This window comes from Porites lutea, chromosome 9, assembly GCF_958299795.1.
Source record: "Porites lutea chromosome 9, jaPorLute2.1, whole genome shotgun sequence".
NCBI lineage: Eukaryota > Metazoa > Cnidaria > Anthozoa > Scleractinia > Poritidae > Porites > Porites lutea.
Window position 1 is genome coordinate 24,808,053 of NC_133209.1, and position 10,642 is coordinate 24,818,694.

Consider the following 10,642-nt stretch of genomic DNA (forward strand, 5'->3'; position numbering starts at 1 on the left):
TTACAGTGGTTAAATATCTAAAGGAGCCTAGCATTTATGGTTTATCGACCGCCTCGATCATTCCAATCCCCAAACCGTAATGTTAATCTCGTTTGCATTCCTCTGAATAATGAACCCCTAACAGCTAATTTGGGAGTAAACATCGTTTTAAAGGACAAAGGGTGGATGGCAAGATGGTTAGGACAGTAGCTTCTCGCCACTGCAGCTCGGGTTCGAATCCCAAATCCAGCTCATTTGTAGGTTAAGAACGTACTCGGTTCTCTTTTTCTGCCCCAAGAAGTTTTTCTCCGGGTAATGGGCGTTCACCTCTCCTCAAAAACCAATCTTACACGGTAAATCGAAAAGATCTGTTTTAGCCCTAAAATTAGGGCCGTTTCGGTGAGTAAAATACAGTCCTATTTTTGAGTCTAATTTGGCTCCCTCCCTTAGCGCTAAACAATCAAGTGCGGGACACACTGTGTACGATCTTTCAAGACGTGAGAAGTAATTGAACACTATACTTTCACATTTTTGGAAACGTTGGCAGAAGGAATACTTAACAGAATTACGTGTTCACCACAATTGCAATTCGAGTAACCGTGAGGAAGCCAACGATTAAGGTCGGAGATGTTGTTTGCGTCTACAAGGACAAAGCGCCGAGACAACTTTGGAGTATGGGAGTCGTCAAATCTCTCATTATAGGACGAGATAGTTACCACAGAGGAGCTGTTGTAAGAGTGCGTAGTGGAGATCGAGTCGTGGAAATGAGAAGACCCCTAAATAGGCTTTACCCTGTGGAAGTTGAATCACAAGTGCGGGAAGAGCGTCAGAACAGAAACACTGATTTTCCTATTACCTTCGTGGAAAATGCTGAACAGGAGCATGTTAGTGAACATTAAGATTAAGTCAAAGAAAGGCGAACTCTTTTGCTTTCATTTGTTATTTTATTCGTTTCGTTTGTTGATTGACCTGTGTCAATCAAGGCAGGAAGTGCATTAGAAAATTATTGCGTCATTGTGGCGGGAAAACTCGTCACGTGATCTGAAAAGTGAACTTTGCACTAGAGACTAGGAACTGTGTAGTCGTTCGGAGTTGTGGAGCTGATCGAGCGTGTTGTTTGAGTGTAGATCATCGAAACTTTACGAGAATTGATGTCGATGAATCCTTTAAGTGTAGAACAGAGTACAGAATTCTAAAATATGAACATGTGAAGAAATATGCTTTCAAGCTAAGGGAGGGGGTAGGTACAGGAGGGTAAATCTCCCTCCTCCCTACTTTTCAGCCAATTTCTCCTTCCTTCCTACTTTTTGAGGCAATTTCTCCCTCCTCCCTAAACTTGGATTAAAAATTGGCAGGAGTAACACACAACTCCTGAACTTCTGCACTCCTGCACTTAGTCGTAAAGTAAGTTTTCTGACATTCGGAGCTTCGCCTCTACACCAACATACTGCACAAAAATTGTGTAACCACCGTATGTCATGCAAACTAGATTTTACGGAGAAAAAGCCCTGTGGGGTACTCCAGGGAATTCTTGGTGGGTTTGTGCCCCCGGATCTCCAAATTCTGACCCTATTTCAGACCAAACAATGTCGTTATTTACACACGTTTTCAGACCTGGCCTCTAAGAAATAGTGTGTCGTCCTTTGCTTTGTAGCTTTAGTTTACAATTGATGTTTTTTTCAGAACAGCCTTTGTGGAAATTATTCGACATTAGATTATAATAGAAACACTTCAATTTCGCACACGTTTGCCTTACTCGTCAAGATTGCGTCGAAAACCATGATAACGTCTATTGGTTTTCAATATTATGTAGAGAAAAAAATAACCGATTTTCAAAGTAAAAACTGAATATTGACCAGACATTCCACAAAGATTAGAAAGTAGCCTATTTTTTTAAAATGGATTTGATGCTATCTGGTTAGCCTAGAGACGTTATTCAGGCTTCAGCACGACTTACTAACCTAAGTGGTTAGCGTGGAAACCTTAGGAAACAATTGTGGTCGATTACAAACAGAAAAATACACCCTAATCATTTGAACGTTATGAAATCATTCACAACAAGCTATTTTGTAACTTCAGTTCTCAAGGAGTTTGGAAAATGTTACATGGGAAACTTTTTATGGTTGGACAGGGACGAATCATGTCCCAGTGTTGAATTAAAGGGTGTGACAACAAAATAAACACAAGAAGCACGTTCAGGATAAGCACAGGATATGACCTTGGGGTGTGAATCAGAAATCCTTCAAAAAAAGGTTTATGTTTGATTTCGGGGTCACAGATTTGACGTTTTTAAAAGCTCTTAGCAAGCCCCACTCATAGCAATCAGTAGCCACTTTGTGCACGTGATCGTTTAAACACGGAACGGTCTAAGAACATTTTCGATCCCGCACTTCGATCAGACCTAACCTCCCTTACATCTCAGGAACAGAGAAAATTATTCACAGTCTAGGAGGATTGATTGAAATGATAATTGTTTTGGTGCTATCTTTGAAGCACGGTTGTCACGTCACTTTTGCGAGAAAGTGGAGGAAGTGCGGTGAAGCCCGCGTTTATCCGCCTTTTTTAAGATGACAGGGCGGATATGACGGAGTGTGACATTCATATACGAAGTTGACACTGTCAACTGACCTTGTTGTGGCGCGGGCGCGAAAGTGAGATGAACAAGGAAGCTTGAGAACAATATGACATAAATATAAATGTGGGCAAGGTTCCATCCGCCGGTCGTTTGGACATATTTTTAAGCGATTACGCAGTCGCTGAATTTGTCCTCTGCTTGTCTAGCATCTGGTGGATTTATTTTCTTAAAAAAAAGTCAATGGCGTACAAACTTCTTCTTCTGTCAGACTGGTTGATATGCCTCGTGAACCACAAGATGCTCCCGACAACTGCCTAGCACAGCCGAATTGGCTAGAATAAGTCATCGATTTACACACTTCTCTAATCTTTGCAAGGATGGCCAAATCCAAGAGTTCTTCGTCTTTGATTTCAGTTTTGTGTGCCTTCCCGTTCGTACGTGAGGCATGTGTTTTGTTGGTGTGCTTGATATTCATTAGATCAGCTGGTGAGTTTGAACTTAAAGCTATAATGTGCTTAATTTGAATTTTGATTTTTATTTCTGTCATCGGCAAATACTAATATGAAAATGAGATATGCTTGCTACATTTTATCCATAAGTGTGACACGTCTTTATTTACGAAAAACTAACCAGAATGAGCAATATGAATTTTAATTAAAAGATTCTTGGGGGTAAACCCCCAATTTCGACCTATTTATTATGCATAGAGTTCGCTGTTTGGTTGTAACAAGGAACGAGGGTTTTATCTAAATATGACATGCATACGTTATGTGTGGTGCGGATTTTTTCCCGTCGGTTTCTGGATTATTCAAAAATGCGATTTACAGGCAGTGCTCTGTTGAGATTGCTTGATAGATTTTCTTTGTCTGAATTTAAAAACTGTCGAGTTGGGGTTCAAGTTTATGGTAGCATATTAAAACTGATGTTTATAACAAACTTGATAATTACATGTATGCCCTATGAAAGCACACATATTGACCTATTAGCAACAATCATATCTCTGTTCTTTTGTCACACAACGTTCAACTTTTGAATAAGCTTTTGTACTGATTAATGGTAGATACTAGTTCAAAGTACAAGAAAGAACAATGAACGAGAGATTTTATCTAAATATGACATGCATACGTTATGTGTGGTGCGGATTTTTTCCCGTCGGTTTCTGGATTATTCAAAAATGCGATTTACAGGCAGTGCTCTGATGAGATTGCTTGATAGATTTTCTTTGTCTGAATTTAAAAACTGTCGAGTTGGGGTTCAAGTTTATGGTAGCATATTAAAACTGATGTTTATAACAAACTTGATAATTACATGTATGCCCTATGAAAGCACACATATTGACCTATTAGCAACAATCATATCTCTGTTCTTTTGTCACACAACGTTCAACTTTTGAATAAGCTTTTGTACTAATTAATAGTAGATACTAGTTCGAAGTACAAGAAAGAACAATGAACAGTAACTAGTTGTTCGATTACAATGTATCCTTCTCCTCTGGCAAAGTCCATTGTAATGTAACATGATATATTTTCTAGACTCCACAAAGGTTCCATTCATAATATCACATGCTCATCGTGAACATGTGCTCCTCTTTTTGCCATACACTTATGCACACTATATATTTAGCATGACCAGAATGTATATCAAGCAGATCATTATTTTATTTCTCTTCATCTATATGTATCTTTAAGATTAATCAGTTATCTCATGGTATTACACTGGGCTAGGTCTCATTCCTTCGTTAGGTTCCTGGGATGTGGAACTACTGTCTTGCTTCCCAATAAAAGAAGTGGCAGGGAAGTGCAACCCTTTGCTGCCCTTTACCCCACAGTAAGGCTTAGCCCTTGGAGACAGGTCCAGAAAAATATCCACTCCAGGGTGTGGACCCCCAGTCCCACCTGATCTGTACTCTACCCTGGAGGTCCACCCCTCCTGGTTCCCCTTAGTTCCTAGTGACTGGGGGATATGGGCGTCACTGGAGGCTGATCAGGACTCCTGTCCAGGGTGGCTACCCCAGGTACCACTCAATCTTGTCTCCCCCCAGGAGGCTTCTCTCCTGGTACCCTTACCCCTAGATTTAAGCGCTTCCCCACCACCACTATTTTGCCATTACTTTTTGTGTGTTTTCTTTGTAGTACCTGGCATAGAACCTTTATGCGAAACCACTGCCAATTGGAAGAGTTTATTAATAGTAACTTTAAAATACCCTGCAGTGTTGACTATGTGACTGAAAGTCAGTGCTAATTTATTGCTCTCTGAGAAAATATTGATCAAGGAGGATGTTGATCCACTATAAAGGCCGCATGCTGATTATAGTCAGATTAGTCAAAATTTAGTCTTAATTTTCATCATACAAAATATTTCTAAATTTTTACCAACCTTAACCTTGCTTAAAAATTTTCTCCAAAACATTTGCTCTGTTTGTCAACTTCAGGGTTTAAACAGATGTTTTTTTTTCCTTGCACATACTTCTAAAAAAAAAAAGGTGAAGTCTATGTGGGAATGGTATATTATTCTCTTTGAGATTGTCTGCCCATTTATTCCCAGACTTGGAAACACTTCTTAATTCATGTGGTTTCTAGGGCATTTTTGTTCTCATTGTGTCACTGAACTTTGATGGTCTGTACTTAGTGCAATGTGCAAAGCCACTCCCATGCTATACTTTGCCCTGAGTCGAATTTTGTTTATTGAGGATGAGTTATCACATTATGAGAATGAGCGTTGTGCCATATTTTGCATTGTAAGGCCCTTTTTTATTTAATTTATGATTCTGTTACAGAAAGCTTTCAGTTCGTTAACACAACAGATGTTGTGCGTGTGGTACTAGAATTCAACAAGACTGCAATTAATCAGTCAATCAGCTGTCGCACAGATGACCCAAATGCTTCTACAACATTGTTGTTCAACTTTCAAGAACAACCTGTTGGTGGCAGAATTTTGTTAGATAATCAAGTCTATACCATTTATGGTGTTAAGAAGACTGATGCTGGGTATTACCAATGCAAGGCTACAAGCAGTCAGGGTGTTGGGCCAATTTCAAAGTTGGTGTTTTTTTTTGTTGATGAAGGTAAATGGCTTTTATGTATACTTGTCCCAGTTACTGGTCAGTGTATATAGAGGGGGGAATCATTGTGTACTCTAAGGGGTTATTTATATGATACCAGAATGACTCATTCTATCTTCATGTATTTCTCTGTATTTGTTTAAATGATACCAAAACAACATATTGTTCTTGTACAAGTCAATCTGGAATGAGTTCATTCTGGTTTTCTTTCCCAATGAAATTGTTATTTACATTTGAAATTTCATTCTTGCATCATGTAAACTGAAAATAAACTTCGTTCTGGATTTAGAATCACAAATTGTGTTCTCTATAGCGAGTGGAGCAAGCATGTCTGAACTAGTGCGAAAACTATGTAAGCAAGAACTCCTATGGCTGAGCCGTTCTATTTTATTATGTGAATGCAGAATTAACTTTGCTCTGGAACAAAACTCATTCTGGGCTACATTGGTATGTGCGGCGCCAAAGGGTATTGTTTTTTAGCTACTTTGGTCTGAAATAGGCTATCCAGTGTGGAATTTTAAGCTCGAAACTTTGGACAGTTTTCTATCCTACTTATTAAAGGCATATAAACATTGCCTTTGACATTGGTCTGACCTAGGGAACTGATTATAAGGCAGGTCTGAAATAGGGTATTGATTTAAGGGTCAGGTCTGAAATAGGGTATCAAATTTTTGATCAGGTCTGAAATAGAGTTGGGAAAAATCACAGGCTTTGGTCTGAAATAGGGTAAGGGTTTCAGGAAGCATGCCGCACACCCCCACCCAATTTTTCTGGAAGTACCCCCTGCTCCAGGGGGGATAGTGCTATCCAACTTTTGAACAACTGTGGCCAGGTCCTTAAGGTGTTCATGGACTGCAGAGTGTATAGAGTTTTTTTTTTCTGTCTATTTAATTCTCTCTTGAAACCTAATCCTTGTTTTTTTTAGAGATGACCCCGTGCTGTCCTGACATCTATCCTTCCTCTGCTATTTTGAGGCCTGGAGAGAATACAAGTTTTGCTTGTCGTGTTAAGATGAGAAGTGGTCACTTTGTTTCCCTAGAAAAATACCTTGATTTTACGTGGTACAGGAAAAATGGATCAAGCTATGTGAAAATTTCTGACAGTGAAACACGCAGATATAATGAAAGTTGCTCACTTTTAATGATTAAAAATGCCAAGGTTACTCCAGTTGGCGGAGTGTATTACCACTGCGAGATATTTTATCGGGGAAACAAAACAAAGCATAGCAAGACTATTGACGTTGGTTTGGTGGTTCATGGTAAGTTGGTATTATTTTATGTTGGTTATCCTGTGGTTTATCTTTGGTATCCCGTGGTTTCCCATGGAAAAACAGTCAAAGTAATAAATTGAGTGTTAATTTAATAAGTTGTTTCCAGTTTTCTTGTAAACTGATATTTATTGAGGGGTAAAGTGCGTGTAAGCTTGTAAAATTAATTTTGTTATAAATATGCTTGTGGCTATAAATTGCTCGTTGTTCTCCGCTAAGATATTTTGCATTCTTAGGAAGTGGTTTCGCTTAAATTTGCGGGAAAACCGTCTCCATAAGAGTAAAGACACTTGGAAGTTTATTACAAATTTAGAAGTGTGAGGACATATTACTAGGGAAAAAAGCTCTACTTCCGGTCGAGACGTGCGTCGCTCAAAAACAGCTTTGCTCAAGCTTCCTTTTGTTAAACTATTCCACTCTTCTACACCATTGAGAAGTATAGAACTAAGTGTAAAAACTCTGAATGTCATGGCCAGGGCACAATGTAGACATAGCACAAAAATCAAGATGGTAAATGGGTACCCTTTTCACCTTGATTACACCATATGATGTGTACTAATGACCTGGTTTTTACTGAGCTTTTCACGCTAACTCTGAGATTCAAAAGCCGCCTTCACAATTGCGTTTTTCGCTGCCGTCGATCATAATTGCGATCACAAGCAACGAACCTTGAAACACAGAAACACACAAAATGGATTGAAATCCACTAATCACAAATCACAAACCATGACCTTTTGAACCCGCTGAAGAAAAGTTCTGTTTCGTAAGAGGTCCGCTGAAATTATTGACGGCAGCGAAAAACGCATGCTAACGCCGTTGGCTTTTGAACTTCGGAATTCGCGTTTCGTTGAAAAGTGCAGTAACAGAATTCAGTTTTAACAGATCTGTACTTGTTTTTGACAGATTTCAGTGCAACAAGGATTGAGTATTGCAAAGTTGACAGCGGATCGTCTGTGGTTCGTGAACCAAAAGGAGTGAACTTGAGATGTAAAGCAGATGGCTATCCACTTGCAACAATAAGATGGTTTCACAATGGAACGGAGATCCCATTTTGCAAAACGGCCACTTCCAATACTGGCTGTGCCGGAGAGCGCTATCAAGTAGAAGAAGATCGCAACAGAAAGTTTGCTTATGTGGAAAGTTATCTAATGATAAAAAACACAAAGTACCCCAGAGATCATGGAAACTACACCTGTGTGGCAAACAATAGTGAATTGCAAAATGCAACAAAAGATGTGGAAATTTCTGTTTACTGTATGTCATGTAGAAATCTAGGTTTAATAGTAATATTCAGGGTTCAAACGTAGTTTTTTTGGCCTACTATTCTAACGATTCCTTCAAAAAAAAAAGCAGTAAATTAACTTACAGCTTTTTTTTTAGTTTGAGGTCAGGGCCTTCCTGAAAAAGGCGGTTTTTATCCATTTTCAAGCCAAAACAAAAAACAAAAACAAAAAACAAAACAGAAAAGGTGGCTACGTAAGTGCAAACGTACCTTCAGTGCTGATCCGGTAGAACTAAAAACGCACACTCAGATTTAATGCACGTACTAGGTTTAAGATAGAATCAGCCACCAATAATCCCCTTTTATTTCACGAGTATAGTAATATTCAAAGCATGGGAAACATGGGAAATTTTCCCTCCAAATTCTTGAAAATTATAATCTTGTTTCATAAATTTTCACTGCTTATTCGCAAATATTTTCAAGTCAAAAAAGACGCTATCTCGGGCGATGATAACTTGAGAAAATAGTCGACATTTCGAGACGCCACCGCTGTTTTTCCGGCCAAATGACGTCTGAGAAACGAGCGCAGAATCCCATTCTGACGACGTGTCATTACCCAGGTCATGGGTAGTGCTTCTGATTGGTTGAAAATTTGCTTCTACCAATCAGAACCACTACCCAGGTTCGGGAAGTGATGCGCGAGCGCGACGCGTCATCAGTTTAGAAGTCATGGATTTTATGCGCTTGTTCCTCAGATGTCAATGAGCGGGAAAACCAGTGGTGACTTGGCGAAATGTTGGCTGTTATTGTTGTTGTTTTTTTTTCAGTCTATTTAATGTCAAAAATAATTTCGATACTCAACTTGAGTATGTGGATTTGCGTGATTGGGTCAAACAGGTAAGAAATACTCGGCAAAAAAAGTAAATTTGGAGTGAAACAACACCAACTGTGTTTCCGTTTTCGCTAGTGAAATAATTGAATGCCGGCGAACATGTAGTTCAGAAAACAATGGTTTCAATGGCCGTGTTTCTTTTAAGGTTTATGGTAACTGGTTTGACTTACCGCAGAAACCCATATATGGGTTTCTGCTTACTGTTAATTGACAAATGGTTTAACTATTATTTAAGTAACGAATTATTTTGTGCTGATAATTTATTACCAGCTCCACCCACTTTGGACAAAATCAGAGAAATTTGGTACTCGACTACAGTTATAGACTGTAAGGTTTCCCGGACCAATCCACCGCCTACATTCAGATGGCAATATCAGAGTGGACTCTGTTTAAATGACAACCGTGAATGTAAGCCGTCAGGTTCAAAATGGGAAGACGTCTCAGCTCCCTCTTCTGTGTCACCAGCCGTGGACGTAGCAACTGGTGTAAGCAACCTTACCTTCCCTCAAGATTTAAAATCTGCTTTTTTCCGATGTGTAGCTACCAATTCGATGGGTTCTGATGATTTTGTCATGAGGTTCTTAAGTGGTAGGTTGATTTACTTTTTACACCTTAATATACTTGATTGGCTGCTTGAGAATACAGCCGTCTATCCTCGCTCCTTGCCGCAAACGTTCCTAGTGGCGATATGAGCACAGCGAGCAGCTGTATTCGCTGGCTGTTGCTAGACAGGTCTTTCACTGAATATGTTTGTTTGTGTATTGTAATCAACTCTTTATCTGGTTAGTTGTTGTTGTTATTTTTTCTGTTGTACTTGTTGTTGTTGCTGTTGGTAGTGTTGGTGTTATCCTTTCCCGTCTTTGTATTCAATTTAGTTCCACTTTTTTCCTTCGATTCTTTAAAAGCAAGTTAAAAACATGGTAGATCGTTCTTTATCTGTTCTTTTAATATTGTCAGTCATTGAACTACTTTACGTCAATCATCGCCTTAATATTAATATACTACATACTGTAAGCACAAAGTATTGAACAATTATTAATGGGCTATTGACTCAGAGGCCATGAGGGCTCGAGGAATAATTGTTTTGGTAAAATCCAACTAGTAGGTCAAAAATATCGAGAATAAAAAACTTTTAGCTAGTTAAAGCTATACTTTAATCCTTTTTTGCCACCACAAAAGTTGAGCTAGTAGTAGCTCAACCAATCAGAACGCAGCATTGAAAATAGACCACTGGTTGGATTTTACTAATTTCTCTTATTTCGCATTATAGGTTCTTACGATAAACCAATAACTGCAAACGCATCTCTAGAGCATGACGAAGGCAACACTATGACTCTTACATGTGAAATGTTTTGGAACGGCTCCATGATAACTTGGCACAAGGATGGCGAACAGCTGTCGCATGCTGCCGATGCGAGAGTGAATATCTCATCAACAGTAAGAGCTCGTCTGACACAGACTCACTTAGTGGTGAAGAGAGTTGCGACAAATGATTCTGGAGAGTATACTTGTGGAGCAGAAGATGACAGTGGACACCACTTTACTGATTCCATAAACATTACAATCAAAAGTAAGTTATAACTCGTGTATGCAGGCGTTAAAGGAGCTGTGTCACGAAATTCAGCCAAATTAGGAAATTACAACAT

At 39.1% G+C, this 10,642-nt stretch overlaps 1 protein-coding gene across 1 annotated transcript in view; it reads left to right on the plus strand.

The window, feature by feature from the left end:
* Window positions 1-6,544: 6,544 nt before the first annotated feature.
* Window positions 6,545-10,642, plus strand: part of LOC140948795 (fibroblast growth factor receptor 1-like) — a 21,224-nt gene continuing 17,126 nt past the window's right edge. Inside the window, exons 1-4 of the mRNA XM_073398061.1 lie at window positions 6,545-6,873; window positions 7,786-8,136; window positions 9,267-9,584; window positions 10,267-10,566. Of these exons, the coding sequence (XP_073254162.1) occupies window positions 6,627-6,873; window positions 7,786-8,136; window positions 9,267-9,584; window positions 10,267-10,566 (1,216 nt within the window). The 5' untranslated portion in view covers window positions 6,545-6,626. The remainder of the gene's footprint in view (window positions 6,874-7,785; window positions 8,137-9,266; window positions 9,585-10,266; window positions 10,567-10,642) is intronic.